The sequence below is a fragment of the Myotis yumanensis genome, unplaced genomic scaffold, assembly GCF_028538775.1.
Source record: "Myotis yumanensis isolate MYYU_CA2020_CCGP unplaced genomic scaffold, mMyoYum1.0.hap1 SCAF_16, whole genome shotgun sequence".
Classification (NCBI taxonomy): Eukaryota; Metazoa; Chordata; class Mammalia; order Chiroptera; family Vespertilionidae; genus Myotis; species Myotis yumanensis.
In genome coordinates, this window is record NW_027223767.1 from 50061058 (window position 1) to 50083275 (window position 22218).

The 22218-nt window shown below is 55.1% G+C and overlaps 3 protein-coding genes and 1 pseudogene across 8 annotated transcripts; 2 read left to right on the forward strand and 2 right to left on the reverse strand.

Annotated features, from left to right (window-relative positions):
* Positions 1–189: 189 nt before the first annotated feature.
* Positions 190–14537, reverse strand: GGA3 (golgi associated, gamma adaptin ear containing, ARF binding protein 3). 2 transcript variants are annotated; one of them, XM_070394558.1, is made up of 17 exons: positions 14458–14537; positions 8228–8312; positions 8033–8108; positions 6915–7013; positions 6108–6231; positions 5759–5862; positions 5557–5637; positions 5123–5260; positions 4591–4672; positions 4372–4488; positions 3881–4120; positions 3456–3526; positions 2950–3266; positions 2527–2750; positions 2072–2241; positions 1814–1924; positions 190–1303 (listed from the first exon to the last, which is right to left on the reverse strand). In XM_070394558.1, exons 1-17 carry the CDS (start codon positions 14495–14497, stop codon positions 1274–1276), a joined length of 2109 nt encoding a protein of 702 aa, XP_070250659.1. In that variant the 5' UTR covers positions 14498–14537; the 3' UTR covers positions 190–1273. The 2 variants fall into 2 exon arrangements, with proteins under 2 accessions (XP_070250659.1, XP_070250658.1); XM_070394557.1 differs by having other exon boundaries at positions 1288–1600.
* On the forward strand, positions 9947–10059 carry LOC138995243 (small nucleolar RNA SNORA32; annotated as a pseudogene).
* A 42-nt stretch (positions 14538–14579) lies between the features above and the next one.
* On the forward strand, positions 14580–17985 carry MRPS7 (mitochondrial ribosomal protein S7). Its single transcript, XM_070394591.1, has 5 exons — positions 14580–14879; positions 15376–15567; positions 15675–15738; positions 16301–16468; positions 17303–17985. The coding sequence occupies exons 1-5, from the start codon at positions 14797–14799 to the stop codon at positions 17522–17524; spliced, it is 729 nt and encodes a 242-aa protein (XP_070250692.1). The 5' UTR covers positions 14580–14796; the 3' UTR covers positions 17525–17985.
* On the reverse strand, positions 17828–22174 carry MIF4GD (MIF4G domain containing). Of its 5 annotated transcripts, none has more exons than XM_070394588.1 (6): positions 22106–22174; positions 20638–20767; positions 19585–19781; positions 19336–19491; positions 19155–19247; positions 17828–18589 (listed from the first exon to the last, which is right to left on the reverse strand). In XM_070394588.1, exons 2-6 carry the CDS (start codon positions 20723–20725, stop codon positions 18362–18364), a joined length of 762 nt encoding a protein of 253 aa, XP_070250689.1. In that variant the 5' UTR covers positions 20726–20767; positions 22106–22174; the 3' UTR covers positions 17828–18361. The 5 variants fall into 5 exon arrangements, with proteins under 5 accessions (XP_070250689.1, XP_070250686.1, XP_070250690.1 ...); XM_070394585.1 differs by lacking the exon at positions 22106–22174 and adding an exon at positions 21713–21862; XM_070394589.1 differs by lacking the exon at positions 22106–22174 and adding an exon at positions 21713–21860 and having other exon boundaries at positions 19672–19781.
* Positions 22175–22218: the final 44 nt, after the last annotated feature.

Sequence of the window (22218 nt, forward strand, 5' to 3'; positions counted from 1 at the left end):
TCCAGTATAGCTGTTTATCATGAAACAGTCACACTCATAAATAATTTTAACGCCTAAACCTCATTGTAAAGGTACAGTTCCAGGGAGCAATCCCACAGACTTTTCCAGGGCTGCGGCAGCCAGCCTCTGGAAAACTCTTGGATTTATTCCGTAAGGAGTGAAATCAGTTCACGTTTGACCTATCTTAACGAAGCAATGAAACCTGCTTGCCAGAGATGGGAGGGAAGGGGAAGGTGAGTAAGGAAGCCTGGCAAGGAACAGGGAGGAATCCAGGAACGTGGCTTGTGCCACCTTCCCCTGGAGATGGCTCTGAGCCCGTCCAGCTGAGTTCAGGTGAGCTGTGTCCTCTTTCCCCAGCTGGTGGTTCTCACTTTCCTGTTGCCCTGGGAGGCCTACAGGCTGGCACAAGCTAGCTGGGCTGAGCACTGTTCAAGCAATAAGGTCTGGTGACTCGATTCAAGCATGGCCCCCAATCTCACCATCTCCAGACCCAACATCTCGCTGACAGTACCCCTCTGCAGCTGAGGACAGTCAGTTTCTGGGCAGCAGGTAAGTCTAGTGCAATTGCCTGACCCTGAGGCCTCCTGTCTGTGACTTTTGTCCTGACAGGCCATCTGGGGGTAGAGGGAGGCCAAGGCAGGAGGACGTAGAGGGGGGCAGGAATTGTCCTCCCTTCAGGGGCTCGAAGGGCAAGACAGCAGTTTATTTCATGCCAAGCAAGAGGTAGTGAATAGGCTGGCCTGTTCCCACGTTGGGAGGCACACTTTTCGCAGAAAGCTCCGAGTACCTGCTTCGGAGAAGGGGAAACGGTTCTCTTCTGTCTTCTCTCTTAGCCTTAGTTTAGGCTACTTTGGGGCCAAGTTCTGTTTCTAATAGGCTGAGTTCCACGTCCTGCTGAGATGTCCAAAGGACACAGCTTGCCATCGCCAGGGACAAGCACACCCTTATCCAGTGGCCATTCCAGACTGGCACTGCCCGTGGAAGGCAGCACACCCCCTCCTTTCTCGTGCCCAGGCCCGTTTGGGACCAGTGGACCTTGCCCACCTTCCTGCAGGTAGGAGCCTGCCAGCAAGGGGAGCAGAGAGTAGCATGGTGGAGGTGGGGAGTGAGGACCTGGTCCTTGGAGAAGGGCCCCAAGTCTTTTTAGAGACCTCCTCCCTGTGGCAGCGGGGTGCCAGCACGAGGGGAAAACCTACTCCAGCTGTAAGTCTGTGTTCCCAGGGCGACAGTGCAGAGTCCGGGGCCACATCCCGCCCAACAGTACATGGCCACTTCAAGTCACACAGGTAGATAAAAACAGGTCCTTTAAGGGGCCAAAGGAGACACCATCACAGTTGAGCTCCTGGCAGCAATGCCCAGGGCCCCTGTTCCACACCAAAGCTCCAGCACTGTGGTCAGGACACGGAGAATGACGACCCGGAGAGCCCTCCTGTCTGCCTCGGGGCAACCTACTTGGGCTTCAAAGTGGAGACGACCGCATCCTTCAGGGTCATAGGTTCCCCCACTGCTCCACAGGAGGGAACTGGTCCACCTCACCCACTTCTGTGCTCAGCTGCTCCCCAAGGGCGAAGGTCAGCCTATATCGAAGCCTTGCCTTCTCCTGCGACAGAGGGGCAGTGTGTGAGACTATAACCTCGAGGTTTTTTTGTGCTGGGGGACAGGCCCTGATCCCACCACCCCATCCTCACTCTGCCACTGAACCAGGGGAGGAGAGGGACAGGGTTAAAGCTGCGGGACCATGACACTTCTGGTTGGGAGGTGGGCAGGGCTGAAGGTGGTGATGACAAGATCCTAATCTGGGGCTTCGGCTCACCTTCAGTGGATTCGCCAGCAGCATGACCTGGGTGATGGCTGCAGGTGGCTGGATGGGGCTAAATGGAGAGAGTTCCGTCCCAGAGGGTGGCTGCAACTTCACCTTCATTGACTAAAGAGGAAGAGAAAGCTCCTTTTGAAGAGGCGGCAGGTGGAACCCAGTATGGTTACATCGGACACACACTGCCGCCTGCTGGCCACTCAATGCAGTGGAGTCAAGATAAAGGTAATTTCTGCCTCTCGAGGCCCTGGGAAGTACCTTGGGCACTGCGGCCTGAAGCACGATGCTTCTTATAGGCAAAGGAGCCGTATTCAGCATGGACACAACCACCACCAGCACATCAGGCCGTCCTGGTGGACATTCCTTGGCGAAGTGGAAGAGGATGCGGAAGCCGTTTTTATCATAGGCTGTCACAGGAAGGGCACTGCCTGCAAGAAGGTGGCACGTGGGTGTGGAAGGAGCGAGCAGGTCAACAAGCCCCAGCAGAACCAGGGGTGTCTGCTACAGCCAAGTGGGGAGAGCAGTGCTCCGGGAAGGAGTCTGGGAAAGGACCGCTGTCAGAACTTCACAAGACTGCGCAGTAGCCAGGACAATAAGGGAACAGGTCACGTTTGACTCTAAGGGACCCGAGCAAGGACAGCCTGTACCACCCCTCCCCACAATGCTGTAAGTTAGGGGCCCCACTTCTCCCACTCCACGCCTCCAACACCTACTAGGCTTGATAGATTCCAGGGGGACATGGACACTGGCCAGGGAGAGCTCAGGCCCCTTCATGGGGCTCCCCTGGGATGGGAAGACAGGTGGCTGGAAGAGAGGGCTGCCAGGCCCCGTGGAGAACGGCAGGAGAGGCCTAGCTGAGGTGCTGCTGGGGATCAGAGGGGAGGCAGTGGCCCCAGGGAAGAAGCTGGAGGAGATGGGTTTCACCAGGCCTGAGGTCCTGGGAGGCAGGAAGGAGAAGGCCAGTCAGAGACCAAGCAGAGCTGTTGGGCCAACTCTCGCAAAGCGCCTCCCACACCCCCAGGCCAGAGCTGGCTCCTATGTACCCCCTCGCTTTCAGATTCCAGTCTCAGATCAGACCAAAAGAACATCCCCAACCCCATTGGTTCTAAGCCCAACCCCCCTCTCCCACTCATTACGCTTTGGCTTCTTCTAAAAGCTGATCGAGGGCATCCAACTGGTGCAGGGAGCTGTCGCTCAAAGCTGAGCCATGGTACCCAGGGGCTGTGGGTTCAGCCTTTGGGGCTGAAGCTGGGGCCGGTCCAGTGGGGAACAAAAAGCCTGTTTTTGGAGCAGAAACGCTGGCTGGGACCACAGGAGCTGGGAAGGGGGGTAGCAGTGGAGGCTGGGAGTTGCCTGCAGGGGTTGCTGAGGGCTGGAGGACAGGCCCATCTGAGGGGCTACAAGCAGCAGTCCCAGGTTTGGGGCTGAAGAAGTCCAGGTCCGACTGTTCGTTCTATGGGGAATGGAAAGTACAAGTGAGCAGGGGCGCGGAGGGTTTTGGCTCTCCACTCCTGGCTCCTTTGCAATCCCACTGGACTAGCAGCCCTCCAAGGACAGGGCCCCAGGGGCTAAGGACTACTTTGGAAAGATACTGACAAGTCAAGGTTGTCCAGTGTCTCAGTGATATCACCTGTACACCTACCTGGAACAGGGGCCACTGGCCGTTTCCAGCTGACTCTTTGTGAGGAGCCCTAGGGGCTGGGTCAGCAAGGCCTGGGAACAAAGATGGCTGTGATGAGCAGAGGCGCAGGGCCAGGCAGCTCCAGCTCCACCATCTGAGGGGTCCCACAGTAAAAAGGATGTATTCCCCTGGCAACCTCCAGAGGGGAGTCCTGACATGTGGGGGGTGTTCCAGGGAAGATGGAAGCAGAGCAAGACTGGGTCTACTGTTTCCACCCAGAGTCGACTACAGACAGCCTGAGGGACACTGAACTTGACTCTCCCTACAAGTGAAGCCTCCCTATCCTTGCTAAGCACACAGGGCACCATATAGGCCACCTTCTAATTCCATGCCCTTTCTCCACTGGTTCTGCTAGAAGCCCTTTACAGCCTTCCTCTAGGACACACCCAAGCAGAGCAGCTCTTCATCCAGCAAGGAGAGGGCATTGCTTGTGTTGTTGGGCCCTGGGGGGGCCTCCGCCTGGCTGGACGAGCGGCTGCGCCCAGGTGCTGAGGCCTGGGGGGGTGGAGGGAGGATGGGGATGCCGGAGGAGGGTGGGGTGGGGGCCAAAACGGGGGTTGAGCTGCCCGGTGCATCCAACTCTGCCAGGTCGATGAGAGTGCCTTGGTTCCTGGAGTGGTGGTGTCCTGAAGGAGTGAATGGAAGGGGACAGGAATCATTAGGGGCACCGGGGTGGCTATGCAGCCTCTGGCCTAACGCAAGGGCATTCATGCCAAGTAGAAAAGTGAAGGCAGGTGGAGAAAGCCCTGTCCAATCCCCTGCCCTCTGGGAAGCTGGAGAACCACTTAGAATCCCCTTGAGCCCTGTGGGCTGACACACGAGGTGGGGATGGTGGCTGGTCTGGAGGTTCCAGAACGAGGAGCCGAAAACATTTTACCTTCAGAGTCAGACATGGCTGAGGTGGCCACCTCCCCATTGATGACCTGCCCTTCAATGATTGTTTTGTATGAGTTGATGACTCGGGAGAGGTTGTCACTGGCCTGCAGGATGTCCCCTAGAGTAGAAAAGAGACTTCTCATCCCTGGCCCTGACAACTCACCCTCCACACACAAATCCAATTCCTGGGCCGTACTTGTCACCTAGTCTTTCCACTCACCCAAACTATTGTCACTGTCCTCTGTCTCGCTGGCTAGTTTGAATAATGTCCGCCTCTTATTCTCACACCGATCAAACAGCTCCTGAAAGAGACCCAGACATAACCTTGGAGATCATCTACTTTAGCATTCATGCCCAGAAAATCAGGCTCTCCTGGCATCATGGTCAGTTACTGGTAGAGCTGGCTCAGAGCACAAGTCCTCTGCTGCCAGCCTGCACCACACTGACACCCAAATACCTGCTTAGGCAGAGAAGTCACCAGGACGGACAAGGGCAAGTACATCCCTGCCAGCACGTACTCAGAATTCACAGTATCTGTGGCCAAGAACTGAGGTGCCACGTTAGGGCACAGGGGGGCCTCTGCAGGAGGCAAGGCTGAGAACAGGTCTCGGTCAGAGCCGTGCACACGCAGCTCCTCTGCCCGGGGCAAGTTAGGGACCAGCAGATGTGCAGCAGCATCTTCAACAGAGCAGGCACCTGGCGAAGGCTGGCTCCCTGCCCAGAGCCCAGCTCTCCTCGTGGTGGGGAGCTACCTTCATGAGCTCTTTATCTGCCTCTGACGAATCCTCCTTGCTGTAATGAAGCAGCATCTCACTGAGCAGCTTCACGTTGTTATTAACCTCCTCTAAAGTGTGCAGACGCTTGGTCACCTTCTGGATCCGTGCCTCATCCTGCAAAGAGGATCAAGGAGAAAGCTCAACCAGACTTGTCCCACTGCCCCACAGAATCCCTCGAGGCATGGGTCACACCAGAGAACATGGTGCCTGGAAACCACGGGCCTCAGACCATTAACAGGTTTTTGTTTTAAAAGTCCTGTCCCCATCCACCATTGCTCCTGTAGTCCATCCACAGCCTCTCCATGTGTGGGCTGGTGGCAGGGGCGAAGAGCAGGCCTGATGCCAAGGGAAAGGGCTTCTCTGCGTCATGGGCTCCGCCACCCCACACCCAAAGCCCAGGGCCCACTCACTTCCTTCACCATGGACTTGATCAGCTTGTTGGCCTCTTGCAGGTCATCTGGGTTTTTGCTTTTCAACAACTTGGCTAAAAGCTGGACGAGAAGGGTATCACAGGTGAAGGCAAAGGCAGCGCTCCACCTGGGGAACTGGAGCTCCCCACAGCGTGAGCAAGGCCACACCTCGCCTGAGGACTGCAGGCTGGCTGCACTTTACCTTGGATTTCTCCTCATCATCAAACACAGGGTTTTTGGGACGAGGTGGTGGAGAGGGGATCAGTGTCCTGTCCACAGGGATCAGTGGGTCAGACTGCACTATGCCTGAAAGGTGACACAGGGCAGAGTGTTTGCTCACACAGCAAGGGGACACATCCCTGTGATCAGGACCTGTAGGGGCAGGACAAGCAGGCTACACACACCTCCCGTTAACCTCCAGCCAAGCCTGTCCCATTGTCCTCAGGAGGGAGGAAGGGACATAGCATGGAGACAGCAGACACCCCCTCATTCTTCCTGGCCTTGGCCAGCCTTTGGGCTGCATGGAGGCTGAGGCGGGAATAGGCACATACCCTGTCTCTTCAACATGTGGTAGGCATCTTTAATCTTTGATTCTTCCGGCAGGGCCAACGTCCAGCTATAAAGTAGCTCAATAACCTTGGTCTTCACTTTCTCAGACACCCTGTCCCCCAGGTACTAAGAGGCAAAAGGAAATCGGAAAACTGGTCATTGGAGTCTGGAGGCAGAAACAGTGGGAAGGCTTTCTTCACAGCAATGAGTGGTTGCTAAAAGTTAGAGCCCTCAGACCTATGGGAAACCAGCAGGGGTCAGGTGTGAGGCAGCAGGGGTGGGGAGGGGAGGGCACTGCTTGGGGCCGAGCTGTATCCATTGTGGTTAGGCAGGGGGCCTGGAGCTTGGCCCTGAATTTCCATGCACAATCTGCCAGAAACAATTACGCTTTATCTCAAAGGAGCCAATGTCTTTAGCACAAGAACTGTTCCCTCTGCTGTAAGTGGGTATAAGCAACACGAGTGAGCAACAGAGCCTGAGCAGCTGAGTAAGGGAGGCCAGCTCCTTGTATCCACGTGAGATCGGCCACACACAACTGGCTTCTGTGCTAGGAGCCAAAGGCCTGTGCTACCCAGGCCCTCCCAATACACCGCTGCTGCCACGTCACTTGTATTTAGGCTGGGAGCCCGCCAGAGGTCTGCCTGTCCCTGTGGTGTCATCCGCTACCCGCAGGGCCCAGCTCTCCAAAGACAGGAGGCGAAGAAATTCAAGTCCACAGAGATGCTGGTTGTGCAGTAACAGCTAGTAGGTGGGAGAGGGGGAGAGACACAAAGGAAGTTCCTAGAAATGAGGGAACTGCACTGACTGACCTTTGGAGAGACGACTTTGATCAACTCATTCAAAAACCGGAACTTTCCCACTTCGTTGTGAAATCTCCGCCCACAGTTCTTCATACACGCCTCCAGCACCTGTAGCCACACACAGGAGAGGCTAGGTGGGGGTGCCGCACGATGCTGCCATTTTTACAGATGAGGAAAAGGAGGCCCCGAGAAGGATTCTGACTCAAGGTCCAGGGTTCTTTCCACAAGCTGATGGACATTTTGGGGAGGTGGGAGATAAAGTTTTAATTGTTTCTACGTTTTAGATGACATGTTCCCCCCCCCCGCCCCCCGCTTCCATTTATTTCCTCTGGGGCCATACAACTCCCACAAGCTTCCCTCTGCCTCAGTTTATGCCAAGGAGCACACCAGCCCAGGGGTCCCCTTCTCGCTTCCATCTTTGTGAGCGGGTTTTCCAGCTGTGCAGTTACTGACATCTCTCTGTGGAAGCCTGCCCGGTGCTGCAGGGTGTTGGCAGCATCCCTGGCCTCTACCCACCTGATGCCAGTAGCATCTGTGACGTGAAACCAAAAGCGCCTCCATCTATCACCGAATGTCCAAAACCACCCTGAGCACCACCGTCTGAGGCCGCCGCTCGACTTCGATCGCAGAGGCGTGCGTGTGGGCTGCCTAAGCGCCCTTTTCACGGCCACGTCTCTTCCACCTTCCTAGCACCTCAGTGAGGTCAGGCAGAACCCTGGGATGACTCCTCTGTTTGGGTGAGAGGATCCATGTCTTGAATCCTCTTAGTCTGAATAAACTCTAAGATTGCCCCTTGCTGTGATGTCTTCACTAGTAACTGGCATTGTTTTTTGCTCCGGAAGGACTTATACTCACCTCCACTTTTCTTCAGTTGGCCAGCTCTGAACTGGCAGGACAGCTCTGTCAACATCTCTTCAAGAAGCCTTCTCTGAGCCCCACCCTCGGCTCAGGGCCCTGCCTCTGGCTCCCTCCCTCAGCCTCTGCTTCTCCCACTAAACCTCATGGCCGGGCAGCCATCTTTGAAGCCTCAGTGCCTGGCACAGGGGCACGCACATCTGTAAAACATCTAACATGCTCCAGAACAGGCCTGGGCTCATGAAGATCCACCCTCAGGATGAAAAACCTACCGTCAGGGCCTGGACCGCCTCCCATTCCTGTGGGGACTGGACCTTATGGGCCAGCAGTCGGACAGCGATCTGTGGCCTAGGAGATAAGCAACCACATTTTCAAGACACTGACCCTGAGGCCCTCTGGCTAGACCCCCTCGGCCTCAGTCTGGTACCTTCCCAGTCAACCTGTCCCCTCACAGCTCGGAGACTCACCCTTCCAGCTCCTTGTTGATCTGATCACAGAAGCCGATTATGTATTCCCAGTCCTCCTGGCGGTTGGAAGGATTGGTGGCCTTATCTTGGGACAGAACCAAGAAGAGGACAATGTTACAAAGAGCAAGGAGGACAGAGCAGAAGATTGTCCCCATGATTTTCAGGCCTGGATGTGAAGATAGGTTTTTTCCAAACTTCTTCTCTAACAAAAGCCTCAACAGTTCGGTCAGGCAGCGAGTCACATACAGCTCCACTCGCTGTCCATGTTGTGAAAGTCACAAAGGAGACAATTCTCAGCTCGTGGAGCTTAAGTAGACCGTGTTCGGCAGAATGAACACAAACAGGCCTGGCCCAGGTTGCTAAGTGGTTAAGTGCCGACCTATGCGCCAAGCAGTCATGGGTTTGATCCCCAGTTGGAGCACATACTGGAGGCAACTAACTGATCAATGTTTCTCTCTCCCTCCCTCTCTAGAACCAATGAAGGAAACATATCCTCGGGGGAGGATTTAAAAACAACACAAATAATTACAAACACACTCTCTCTTCCCCTTCCTCGCTCTCTAAAGTCAATAAAAACAAATTTTAAAAATAAATAAAATATTCAAGTAGATGCCTATATGAAATGTTTAATATAACAAAAAATATGGATAACTCCAGCTATGTAAAAATAAGCTAAGTGTTAAGCAAGCAGGGGTGATCAAGAAGTATTTCCTGGCCAGGACCGGTTTGGCTCAGTGGATAGAGCGTCGGCCTGCGGACTGAAAGGTCCCGGGTTCGATTCCGGTCAAGGGCATGTACCTGGGTTGCGGGCACATCCCCCGTGGGAGATGTGCAGGAGGCAGCTGGTCGATGTTTCTCTCCCATCGATGTTTCTAACTATCTATCTCTCTCCCTTCCTCTCTGTAAAAAATCAATAAAATATATTAAAAAAAAAAAAAAGAAGTATTTCCTGGTATAGCATAGGAAATATAGTCAATAATAGACTAATACACCTGAAATCTATATAATTTTGTTAACCAATGTCACCACAATAAATTCAAAAAAAGGAAAAAAGTTGGAAACACATACCTTTAATTTATCAATTAACTTAAAAATAATAGTGTAATAACTAGGTATGGTGCCAGGTGAGTACTGGAAATATTAGGGGAGAAACACTTTGTAAAGTATATGATTGTTTAACCACTGTGCTGTACACTTGAAACTAATACAAAATGATACTGAATGTAAACTATAATCGAAAAAAATTTTTAATAAAAAAATTGGTAATTTCAAAAGAAAAGAAGTGTTTCCTGGAGAAAGTAAAGAAGAGGATACTTGATAAAAAATGTACATCCCACATACCTTCAAAAACTTTTCAAGACCTAACCTATTTAATGCTTTAAATGTGTTTTAAATTGCACACAATGCTCATCATTTTAAGTTAAGCTAACAACATCTATTGAACCCCTACTGAGCACCATACCTTGTGCTATCTGTCCCTGGGGTCACAGAAACAGAATCTAAGCTTGAGTAGTGAGTACCCTCAGGTTTAATGGTCTTCCGTGATCAAGGACAAAGACAAATGTCGGAGCGTCCTCGAGGGTCATTGGGAGTTTAAAGTCAGTGCTCAATGCCAAGTCTCCTAATACTTGGTGTGGATCCTCTTTTCCCTGTAATCCCCGGAGCTGTGTTTGCAGAGAATGGCCCCAGCTGAGGGTGGTTAAATGTGTTCCCAGCTCTTGGTAATTATCAAGGCTTTCAGAAGGCACTTTCTCATTTGCTGTGGACAGAGCGTTTTCCCACTAGGTTTTCTTTCTGCTACACTGCTAGCATTCAGACTACTGGGGACATTTGTTTTTTTTTAAATGTGTTCCCATCTCTGAGTCAAATCTTGGAATTTGCTCTTCCAGAAAGAAGCTTTAAGCTGTTTGCTAAATTTAGGGCTTCAGGTTCAGAAGACAAATGGAAGGCTGATCCTTTAAACACGCAGGCTCCTGCTGATTCCCACCAGGGTCGCACAGAGCGACAGAGGCCAGGGGTGTTGTTAGAAGTGCCTGAGTTCTGATTTCTTGGGTCTGTTTTCTTAACGTTAAAAACCACTAGCTCCACAGGCAAATCCTAACAGGGACGCCATGCCCCCCAACGCCCTCCCTGGGCTGAGCCACAAGAGGTCAGCAGACGCAGAGGCTGAGCAGAGGCCGCAGTGCCGGATGCTGCACCTGCCTGGCAGTGTCTCTGCTTTGGCTGCAAGAGGATTCGGATGGTTTAGGTTCATATTTGGAGGAAATGAGAGATGTGCGTTCTCAATCTTGAAAAGAGAATCAGCAGGCCCTTCAAAATGTCAAGCTGGAAGGAAAGAGGAACTAATTCTATCAAGAGTGGCTATTAACTGCCATAGTGACCCACTGTCACCTTCCAGAGCAGCCCCGGACTTCCCACCGGTTATCTGAAACCGTCTCAGGTGTTAGCGTGGCTTTGTTACTAATCCCTAACATCTGAGATGCTTACAGTTCTCACATGACATCAAGAGGCTGTAGAAGCCCTAACTGGTTTGGCTCAGTGGATAGAGCGTCGGCCTGCGGACTGAAGGGTCCCAGGTTCAATTCTGATCAAGGGCATGTACCTTGGTTGCGGGCACATTCCCAGTAGGGGGTGTGCAGGAGGCAGCTGGTCAATGTTTCTCTCTCATCAATGTTTCTAACTCTCTATCCCTCTCCCTTCCTCCCTGTAAAAAATCAATAAAATATATATTTTTTAAAAAAGAAGCTGTAGAAACACAAAATTAAGATGGTCTGAGGAGCCATCCCACCCATCACTATTATGTTGGGGACAGTCACATGCTTGTATAAGAAAAAGCAGCCTATTCACTGCCACTGTTCACAACTGGAAACGTATCTTCCAATACAGTCTGATGTGGTCCCCCCTTTTCTTCACCACACACACACACACACACACGCACGCACAAACGCACACGCAACAGGCATTCACCACAAGCGTATTTTTCCCAGACATGTTAGAATTTCTACAGCACTCCTGCTTCCAGGAATAGGGCCTGCTTGCTTTTCACTGTGTTCAACTCTAGAACCCCATTTCCTTTCATTTTGGTAGAACTTTCTACTGCAAACCTGCAGGGAGCGCTGTGCCTACACATGGGCACAAACAGCCCTGGTTTCAGCAATGGCCAATGCCACTGGGGAGAACCTCCGGGGCGCTCCAGCTTAGAAAGCAATCCTCCAGCAGCCACAGGACTGAACAAACCTCTGGGGGGCATTCTGGGTGAATGGATCGCTCCATCTGCCCACTGCCTCCCCAAGCAGGTACACACGAGCTGCCACCCACTCAGCATTCACCATCACCTGGCACACAGGTGACACCAGGGCTTCCCTGGCAGACCCTGCCTTCCAGAATTGCCCCTCTGGGCTCTACTCTGACTCGAGGTTTCTATATTCAGGTCTTTACTGAAAGCCTTACTCTCGTCTGTGTCTGTGCCTCTAGTTCCCTCCTCTCATTTTCAGCTGAATTCCATCACTAGCCTTGACTGTCCTGTACCTCATAAGATCCAGCAGCACTGGCTATGCCACCCCATCCCAGCTCAGGTGCTCCAGAGACAAGTCCTATGGAGCAAAAAACTCAAAAATAGGCACACGCAACAGGCATTCACCGGGGCGGAAGGAGAGTGGAGTGTCAACCTTTAGTGATAATTACAAAAGAAAAGAAGTTGAATAAAGCGAAACGGAGTCAATCACCAACTGTTTGTTTGTTAGGCACCCAGAGAAAATCAAGCACACAGCACGCCAGGCTCCGCAGGGTCTTCGGAGAAAGTACCGGACTCGGATCCTACCCTGGACGCAGCAGGGGCTTCTGCAATAATTCTGGCAAAACATGGGGTGACAAGGCCCTAGAACAAGCATGTCAGACTCAAAAGCTACCACGGGCCAAATAAACGAGGCATGCGGCCTGCGGGGCCACGAGTTTGACATGCTTGCCCTAGAAGAAGATGTGCTGGAGCCCGAGCACTGGTGCCTTCACTTGCTATAGTTCGTACCATTAACTCGTTGGATTTACGACGGGGTTACATCCAGACAAACTCTTTGTAAGTTGAAAATATCGAAAGTCAAAAATGCATTCAATCCTGCTGCAACACACGAGACATAACCAGAGCAAATAACAAGATAGTGTGTAATTATAACTGCTTCTTGGGTTCAGAAATGAGTCTAAAAGCAAAGTCATCACTTCTCCTTCTGACTTCCCTATTTCCATCAAACAGCTCCCGGCCCCGACTTCCAGGCACCCAGGTTTGAACTCCCATTGTTTACCTCTCTTCCCTCGCCTCTCCCATTCCTCATCCATTTCTCAGTCCATAGTCCCTTCCTCCTCAATGTCTTTTTAAATTTCTCCCCTAATTTCTTATCTCTGCCCCCACCCCACCTCCCTCACACCAGTTTCCAGAATGTCTGCTCCGATCCATCCTGTATAAAACTCCGGTAGCAATTCTCCTAAAAACTGATTTCACAAGGTAGAGCAGGAGTGGGGGTCTGGTAAATGTAGAATGTAAACTTCCGGGGCTGGAATTCAAGCCTTTTCGAAGGTACCTTTCCCAGCTTTCTCTCCCATCGCTCTCCCACAGCAACTCCCAGCGTGAACCAGCAAACACCGTGACTGTCCGCCCCCAACAATGGTTCATTCAGTCCCCGGGGATAGTTCACACCTTTAAGTCTTAAGACTTACGATGGGGTTACATACAGAGAAACTCTTCATAAGATGGAAATACCGTAAGTCGAAAACGCATTTAACACCCATAACCTACCCAACATTACTGCTTAGCCTAGAACACAATATCCAAAAAGCACTGGCAATACAGTACCGCCCGTATAGGTATCCGTTGTTTACACTTGTGCTCAAGTGGCCGATGGGCGCTGCGCTTGCAGGCGCTGCCCAGCATCAGGAGGGAGCATCCTACCGCAAAACGCTAGCCTGGGAAAAGGCCACATTTCAAAATTTGAAGTACGGTTTCTACTGAATGCTTACTGCCTTAGCACCATCGCAACGTCGAAAAACTGTGTCGAACGATGGTTAAGTCGAGGACATCTGTAGTCTCTGCAGATACCATCCCGTTCCCCTATGTCACTTCCATTCTCCCTCAAAAACTGGTCTGTCCCTCTCCTATTTCAAAACATAACTCTAAACCTATTAAACTAAGCGTAGGCCACTTAAACTACTCCAATGCCCCCATGAATATCTGGGCATCGAACCAAGTCCAGTGCGGTTAGATTCTGATTGGGTGGCTCTGGGCAAGTGGTCTGACTGGAGCCGGGCGTCCCCTTTTTGTGCAGTTGTGACAATGTCTGCTTCGCTAGGAAACTTGATAAAGGAATGTGCGTAGAGCACTTTGAGCCTCCGGGAGAACGGGTCCAGAGGCGTCGTGAGCTGCCTGCAACCCCAGGTTTTGCAAATGTAACCCTAGGTTCAACCACCTGAAGGCAGTTTCTTATTAAGAAAGGCCAGGCAATCGGAGGAAACAGCCATCACCTCCAAGGACCTGGAGGCTCAGAGATCTCTGCAGATATCTAGGCATCTCTCCGCGCCTTTCCACCACGTCCAGCTGGTCCCCTCTAGGAAGCCCCCCGGAGCCTGCGCCAGCCCACAGCAAAGTTAACCCCCTGCCCACTTAGCAGCGCGCCCCCGGCTCATAAGCCGAACTCGCGATGATAGCAAGAGGCCGCTGCGCTCCGCTCCGCTGTTCCAGTGCGCGCGCGGGGCGGGGCAGAGCTCAGTGCTGGGGCTTTGGAATATCCGCACCTCAAACATTCCGGCACTTCTCGAACACACAGTCCCGGTTCTGAAGCTGTGCGTGTGCTCGGAGCACCGCCCGCTCCGGAGCTTCAGCCCAAACCGGAGCGCGTCCCTTCGGCAGGGACTGAGCCGCCCGCAGCCCCTCCACCGCCTCCCCTTCAGCCGGCAGCACTTGGCTGTCACTTCCCCGGAGCTCTCGAGGCCGGGACCGGACCCGAGCTCACGCCTACGCGCGTGGGAGCGGGAGGAGGCGCCGCAGCCCGGGGAGCGGGTGCCGGCGGGGGCCAGACGCCCAGCCGGGGAAGGGGCGTGAGCGCGGGACGCTGGCGGCGGCGGCGGGCCCAGGCGCAGGCTGACAGGCGGCGCCGCCGCGGGGCCCGGGGATGGGCCGTAGGGGTGCACGGAGGGGCGGCTCGGTGGTGGCTCGAGGACATGCAAAAGTGGCCGCGGATACTCACTCAGCCAGGATTCCAGGCTCTCTCCTTCCGCCTCCGCCATATTGCAGCCGCCCGGGCCGGGCCCCCGGCCTCAAACCTCGCGACAACCTGCGAGAGCTGAGCCTGGGCGGGGCCTGCATGGGGGCCTGAGAGGAGCGAGCGCCTGCCTGCGACGGATAACGGAAGGACGAGTGTTTCCTTTTGATTCTTGCCTTTGGGCCTCAGTTTTAGAGACTCTTAACGCCCAGAGGGATGGGGCGACGCGCAGATTGAGGACCCCGCGGAGCCTTTTCCCCCTCTTCCGCCACTAACTCAGGCACGCCGAGGGCAGTCCTTGTGGGGTCCTCGAGGCAAACCAAGATGGCTGCCCCCTTGGTGAAGGCCGTGCTCGGGTGCTCGGACCTGACACTGAGCTTGCGGAGTGCTGTCCTGCGGTTCCCAGGGTGAGAGAGCGGCGGGCAGCTGGGAGGCCGCTCGGTCCGCACCGAGAGGCCAGCGAGGAAGGACAGGGCCCCAGGCAAGACGCGCGGGACGTGCAGGCGGCCTGGAGGCCGGGGTGTCGGGGTCCAAAGCTCTGAGCCAGCAGCGTGACTTGGGGCCAATCCGAAGGCTGGGTAGCTGCCCCCTGCCCTCGGGGGCTCTGACTCGGAGTTGAAAGCGCGGTCTCGCCGAGGAGCTCAGAGTTGGGGTTTTCTGTGTTGGGGGGAGAGGTGCATAGGCGGGCGTCCGCCCTGAGGTTCAGGAGGCGGCCTTCCTGGCCTGTTTGGGGGCGGCCCTCCTACCTCTTGAGACAAGAGCCAGAATTACTGCTGCTCGGGCTGGGCTAGCGGTGGCCGCCGCTCACTAGTCAGTGGGCTGGCCAGTCTGCCTATTATTAAGTCAAGCCTTCGCACTAGTGGAGTCAGCTCTGCCCGCCGCCCCCTCTTCCCGGTCTCCCAGGTTCACCCAGGTGAGGTGGAGCCGCTACAGCTCGGAATTCAGGGATCCGCAGATCGACAAGGACTATCACCGCAAGCCCTGGGCAGAGCTGACGGAGGAGGAGAAGTTTGAGCGGGAGCTCAAGAAGACCCAGCCCATCAAAGCCGCGCCGTCGGCGAACACTAGCTCCGTGTTTGAAGACCCGGTGATCAGGTGAGACGGGCCACTTTCGTTCCCCCGCGTCAGGCCCAGGGAGGATCTACCGCAAGGATTCCGGGACACAGCCTTGGAAGCTAAACCTGTTGCTTTTCTCCTTGAAGCAAATTCATCAACATGATGATGAAAGGAGGAAACAAGGTCCTGGCAAGATCCCTCATGACACAGGTAACTAGCTCCTCTCTCATCTTCCTTTCTCCTGTAGCTTTGTACTTGGCTTTCAGTTTAGCATGAAAAAGAGTGGATTCTCGTACCTGTCATTGAAATGAACTTCTGTGTGTGTGTGTGTGTGTGTGTGTGTGTGTGTTGGGGGCTTTCATGAAGCCCTGCAGGATGAACAACTGCCATTCCCCTCCCCTCCCCAGATCTCAGCGGCTCTTCCCGTCCTATTTAGGAGCTTTGGCATTGCTCTAGGACAGTGGTCGACAAACTGCAGCTGGTGAGCCACATGCGTCTCTTTGGCCCTTTGAGCATGGCTCTTCCACTAAATACCACGTGCGGGTGCGCACGTACAGTGCGATTGAAATTTCGTGGCTCATGCACAGAAGTTGGTATTTTGTGGAAGAGCCACACTCAAGGGGCCAAAGAGCCACATGTGGCTCGCGAGCCGCAGTTTGCTGACCACTGCTCTAGGAGAACGGGATGATGGGAGTGAAGGGCAAGGTGCTAGCTCAGCTGGGGAAACCCTTCAGGAAGCCTGGGCAGCCCCTGCCACTGTGTCCCGTTGCAGACTCTGGAAGCTGTGAAGAGGAAGCAGTTCGCGAAGTTCCATGCTGCTTCTTCAGAGGAACAGGCAACCATTGAACGCAACCCCTACACCATCTTCCACCAGGCACTGAAAAACTGCGAGCCGGTGATTGGGCTGGCACCCATCCTCAAGGGTGGCCGTTTCTATCAGGTGAGCGGTCAGGCAGGGACAAGATGCAAGGAGGGGTTCTTGCAGGTAGAAGGGACCAGAGTTGGATCAAGATGAATAGCTTTCTAGGGGCCAGAGACTATCGGGATCTGATCATGTGAGTCCCATAGCGTTAGAGATGACTGAAAATGGAAGGGAGCAAAGAAGTATCCAAGTGACCTCTTCCGGAGCCCCAGACCCCCCAAAAAATCTTGTGTTCTGTTTCTCATGGTGAGAGGCTGTTTATATCTCATCCTTTATACACCGTGTCTAGCATAGTGCTGGACTTGTAACTGATGCTTCATCACCATTTGTTGAACTGAACTAGGTGCCCCCATTATAGTATTTAATTATGTTTCCTTGTCATAAGTGGGTGTTCTCATCTTCTTTTTCAGTGTAAACTTCATAAAAATAGAGACTTTCTTATTGCTGTCTGTGTCCCTAGGGTCCAGCATGATACTTGGCACATAGTGGGGGCCTGGCAAATGATTCTTGGACAAGAGGGTCTTATTTTTAGGCACCTGTCATCCGAGTTGGCTCAGTCACCCAGCTGGTGGGGCTTTTCCCAGTTGGTGCTTGTTATCAACTTGGCTGAGCTTCCATTTACAGATAGAGAGGTCAGCGCTTAATGCGTATTTGCTCAGTGAATGCCTCTGTCTGCTACCCTGAGCTCATGGGTGAGGGGAGCTCAGAGGAAAAGACAGGTCCCCCTCCTCAGGGGCCTTGCGAGGGCTGACCCAGAGGGAACCTGTGGCCACTCCTTAGCACTCGTGGAGGAAGGAGGCTGCAACCCTAGCTAATTCTTGGGCCAACTTGCCCATGTCCTGTCTTGCACAGGTCCCTGTGCCACTAAGCGACCGGCGCCGACGCTTCCTGGCCATGAAGTGGATGATCACCGAGTGCCGGGAGAAGAAGCACCGGCGGACGCTGATGCCAGAGAAGCTGTCGCAGGAGCTGCTGCAGGCTTTTCACAACCAGGGCCCTGTGGTCAAGAGGAAGCACGACATGCACAAGATGGCCGAGGCCAACCGTGCCCTGGCCCACTACCGCTGGTGGTAGGAGGAGTAGGGGCTCCGGGAGCCGCCGAGGGCTCTCTGCTGCAAGAAACGTGAGCCGCTGCTACACTGAAAAATACCTGTGCCTAAGGATGTAGTTCCTTTTTAAGGGCGGGCCTCACAGGAAGGATGGGGCAGTATATTTATTGCTTTAGTCTTTCCTTTGTGGGCTAGAACTCGCTCTCCCTGCCCCATCTCCTTGCAAAGAGGCAATACATGGACTTGGATTTCCCCCAAGAAACTTAGGGCCCATCCAGCCTTCTCTTCCATCTGCTTGGGGTGGACCTTTGGGTGATGAAAGGAGGCATTTTAGTATCCGAAAGGTTTATTAGGAAATTCTCACCCTGAACTGTGTAGCATGTGATACAGTACTGCCACCCATGAAAACGACTGGAGGAAATACGCCTGTTTCCAAAGTGGTCCTTATACAAAACGTATAAAAGTTTCTGTGTGACTTGTGCTCTGCACCTTGCCCCCTTGACATTCCAAAGCATCCTACCAGTGGCGATGGGTACCCATTTTACAGATGGGAAACTGAGGTGCCAGTGGTTACACAGTGCAGTGGTTGTTAGGAGTTGCCCTTCTCTTCCCGGGCCAGGTGGGAGGTATGGGAGAGACTGAGGGGAGGGGAGGAGGGGGCAGGTCTGTGTAGTGTTTTCCCCAACCCCTGCAGGAGGAGGAGATGCTCATGGCAGAACCCCTGGATAAGTGGGAAACTTCTTGGGAGCTGCTGAAAGGCTGGAAGGGAAAAAGTCTTTGGAGAGGCAAAGACTGTGCCACCAGGTGGGAGGTGGGTAGAAGCAAGGCCAGTGCTGCTGGGAGGGAAGCCTGATCTGGAAGCCTAGTCAGAGACCTCGCTGTAGTAGTACTTGTGGGCAGCTGGGGTCGTCTTCCAGCCAGCTGCCCGGAACTCGATGATCTCCAGCAGCAGCAGCTGGGCCAGGGAGCTGAGGCTGGTCGGGAGCAGGAAGCCATCCCGGATGAGGACAAAGAGCTCATCCATTCGCTGCCTGTTCATCTTCTCCAGCTGCTCCCCAACGCGGTGCAGCTGCAGCACCAGGCAGTCCACCTGCAGGGACAGTGGGAGGTGAGCCTCGGGCAGGGCCAGCCTGTCACACAGAGCAGCCATTTACTGAGCGCTCACTGCATGCCAGACACTGCATGGCCCTAGACACGCATCTTCCCACTCCAGCCTCACACCACCCAGTGGGTATTACCCGTATCCTACATGACAGGAAGCAAGTTCAGAGACTTGCCTACGGTCTTTCATCTGGGCGAGGCAGACACAGGCCCTGTCTGCAAACTGCAGCTGAACCCCGCTTCCTCTCCCCCACGCTGCCTGACCCCGGTTTGGTTTCTGGCCAGCAGTATCCACAGCTGCCAAAGCTCTCTCCATTTTATAGGTTGGCTTTCCTGCTGGGGGGAAGCCTCTGAGCCCGGAGGTTTTGGCTGCTCTCTGTTCTGGGTCAGTTCCAGACTTGGCAGCTTGTCCTGTACTGACAGGCCTTCACTGTCCCCCCACCCCCAGCTCTTGCCCCAGGAAGTGATGCCTCAAGCCTCCATGGACACTGGGCTGGTCTGAGCTGAGCTAAAGCCTGCCCACCTCCACAGCCTTCCGGGCCAAGGCCACATACCTCCTCCTCCTCACTCAGACTGTCGGGCTGGGCCAGCCGGAAGAGGCAGTCATAGACGGGGTTCACCAGGGCCATCATGGGCATGTTGTTCACCTGTCGGGGACAGCAGGGGTCAAAGCACTGGCTTAGTGGCCTCGGGAGACAGGCTGCCTGCTGCACAGGGCGGCTGCGGTGGCCTCACCCTCAAGTAGTCAAAGATGTTGCAGATAAAGGTGACATAGCAGACCCAGCCCTGCGGGGAGCGGGCGCGCAGCTGCTCCCGAGCCTGGTACTCCTGCTGCAGCCGGTTGAGGAGTCCACGCCGGAAGACACTCTGGCCTGCTTGCTTGCTCTCTGCCTGTGAACCAGAGGAAGGATGGCGGCATTAGGGGCGGGCAGTGTCATCACAACCCCACCTGAGCTTCCATGGCTGAGGACCCTCTCGTCCTACTCTCTCTGCCTCTGAGGGAAGTCCTTCGCATCTCTGCCCACGCCTGAAGCCAAGTGTCTCCCCTCTTCTCCACCAACGCTCCCCAACCTGAATAATGGCATAGCACATGCGTCCTGCTTCCTTGCTGAACACGCGGTCCTGCAGGGAATGGTCCACAATCACATTGGCCACTTTCTCCAAGTCCACGGCACCTGGATCTGGGGTAGAGACAGGCAGGCAGTCTCGACCTGCTTAATTAGTACATTTGCCTCCACCTGCTCCTGAGAAGGACTGGAGATGTTTACAGAAGAGCACAACCATGAGATGCTTACATTTCACTTAGAGATTGGAAAGCAGGCACAGCTCCGCCCGGAGCCTCCTGCGGCCCAATCAGAGGCAACGGGGAAGGTCATGCAGCTGAGAGACTAAGCAAAGAATGCTAGTTTCCTAGGACAGATCGTGTGGCACTAGGCTGAGGAAGGAACACTTACGTATCTTTGACAGCAATTTCACAGGAGCAAGTGTTCTCATAACACTCCCATGAACCCCTGACATGAGCAGGCCAGGCAGGGCCTCCCCCACAAGCTCAGCGTGGCATGTGATGGGCACGGCCAATTGTTAACCGAGTCGAGCTTCTGTCCTGAGTGCTGCGGGAGGCCTCGGTCCAGGACAATGACCCTCTCTCCCCTGTCAAGCAGAACACTCTATCCTCTGTCCCGACTCAGGCAGCTCTGCACGTTCAAGAGCGCTGGCTGCAGCAACGCAGAAACCAGGTCCAATGTCAGGACTTGAAGAGCAGAACCCATGTTCTCTGTGCCCCACGCCCCTTTCATGAGCACGTAAACGTTACTAGGAAGGCTTTACGTTCTGAGAGGACTATGGCTCACTCCCAAATACTGGCCTGAATGTAGCTTCTCTTTCGGTTTGAAAGTTATGGTGCTGACTCCTATTCACAGAAATCTAAGGGAGAGAGAGGGCTGGACATTCCCAGGCTGGGCTCAGTCCTCCGGTCCGTCCCCGTGGCCCCGTGTCTGCAGCTCCAGACCCAGGCTCAGGAGGGCTCCCCAAGCTCACCTTTGAGCGCTGTCTTCAGCAGCTGCTGGGTCTCTGCGTCAAAAGACTGGATTTTATACTCCTCTCTACCAGGCTCCCCCATGACCATCGGCCCCAGCAGCTCCTTTCTGGACAGAGTTAGTGACAGCACCTGGGGAGGAGGGGAGGCGAAGGGGGAGGCCTCAGATGTGGAGAGTGAGGCCGGGATTCCCAGACTGCAGGCCCTGGCTGGGGCTGGCCACTGCTGGGACAGGTACTCCTGGGCAGTCCTTGGCATTAGTAGTTGGCCGAGTGCCCACCAAGCTTGGCTTCTGGTGGAGACTGGGCACCAGCCAAGCACCTGCTGTTTAGTTTAGGAACCCCTGTAGCTTCTGGGATTACATAAGAGCAGAGAGATGAAGCGTGAAAGCGCCTACCGTCCAGTCCCTACTGGAGGGAGAGTTACTCTCAGCTGATACCAGGGGTGGGGTGGGGTGGGGTGCGCTGGGCTGCGGGTGTAGACAGTTGCCTGCCCATATAAATCGGCTTGAAGCTGCTGGCCCCGCAAGATTCTGAGCGAATGAGAAGGCTGGGGGCGGGGGGGGGGCGGGGGGGCGCGGTTGGCCTCCAAGCTGCGCACAGCTGTCCCAGCTTCAGCCAGAGCCCTTCTCAGTCCTCAGAACCCTTCCACGCCTCGCGTAGGGCGGGCCTGAGCGGGTGGGTGGAGACTTCTTTGCCGCCCAGCTGGTTGGGAGCCCACACTCCCCGTCCTGGCCAGCTCGCCCCGCCCCGGGACGGACCGGTTACACTAGCCTCCCGAGTGGCAGAACTCCAGCGCTGCCCACTCAGGTCTCCAGTCCCTGACTTGGTCCATTCTAGGTCCTTCCTCTTAAAGAGGGGCGCGGGAAGACGTGTCCCTCCGAGGTCGTCCCGAACCGGAGCCCCCCTTCTGGACTCGGTGCCACCCCCCTGGTCAAGGGGGACGACCTTAGGGGTCTCCAGACCTGGGCAGCTTCCCTAAGCCCGGAACGCCGCTCCCGGCGGTGCAGGACCCGCAGCAGAACCCGCCGTCCGGTGTCCCGCGGGAGAGAGAGGCGGCGTGAGCGCCAGGACCCACCTGCCCGGCCGGTGCCGCGCCCGCGAGCCCGGAGGCCGTTCGGCGGGCATGGCGCGCGGCACCCACGTCCGCGCCACCGCTGGAGAGAACCGCGCCTGGCCGCGGCTTAGGTCATTTCCTACCGCGGCGCCGGGGATGGGCGGGGCGGGCCCGTGGTGGGCGGGGCTGTGATGGGCGGAGCCGTGGTGGGCGGAGCCTTAGAGGGACAGGGTCTTGGGTGGGCGGGGCATGGGTAGGGCAGAGCCGCGGCGGCTTCGCCCCGCCAGCGCCACCTGCCGGAGCCCCGTGACTCCGCTCTCACCTCCGGGCCTGCCCCGAGGCCGCCGGCGTGGGAAGGGGCGGGCTGCCGGGACCCCCGCGACTCCGCTCCCACTGCCCCCGTTCTCTCCTCACCCGGTTCGCCCCGGCCTGTCCGAGACCAGGACAGCTCGTCGGCGCTGGGCCGGACCTGCCGCTCCGCCCGCATGAAGCCCTGGGTCTCAAGCGATGCCCCACGCCGGGGCTCA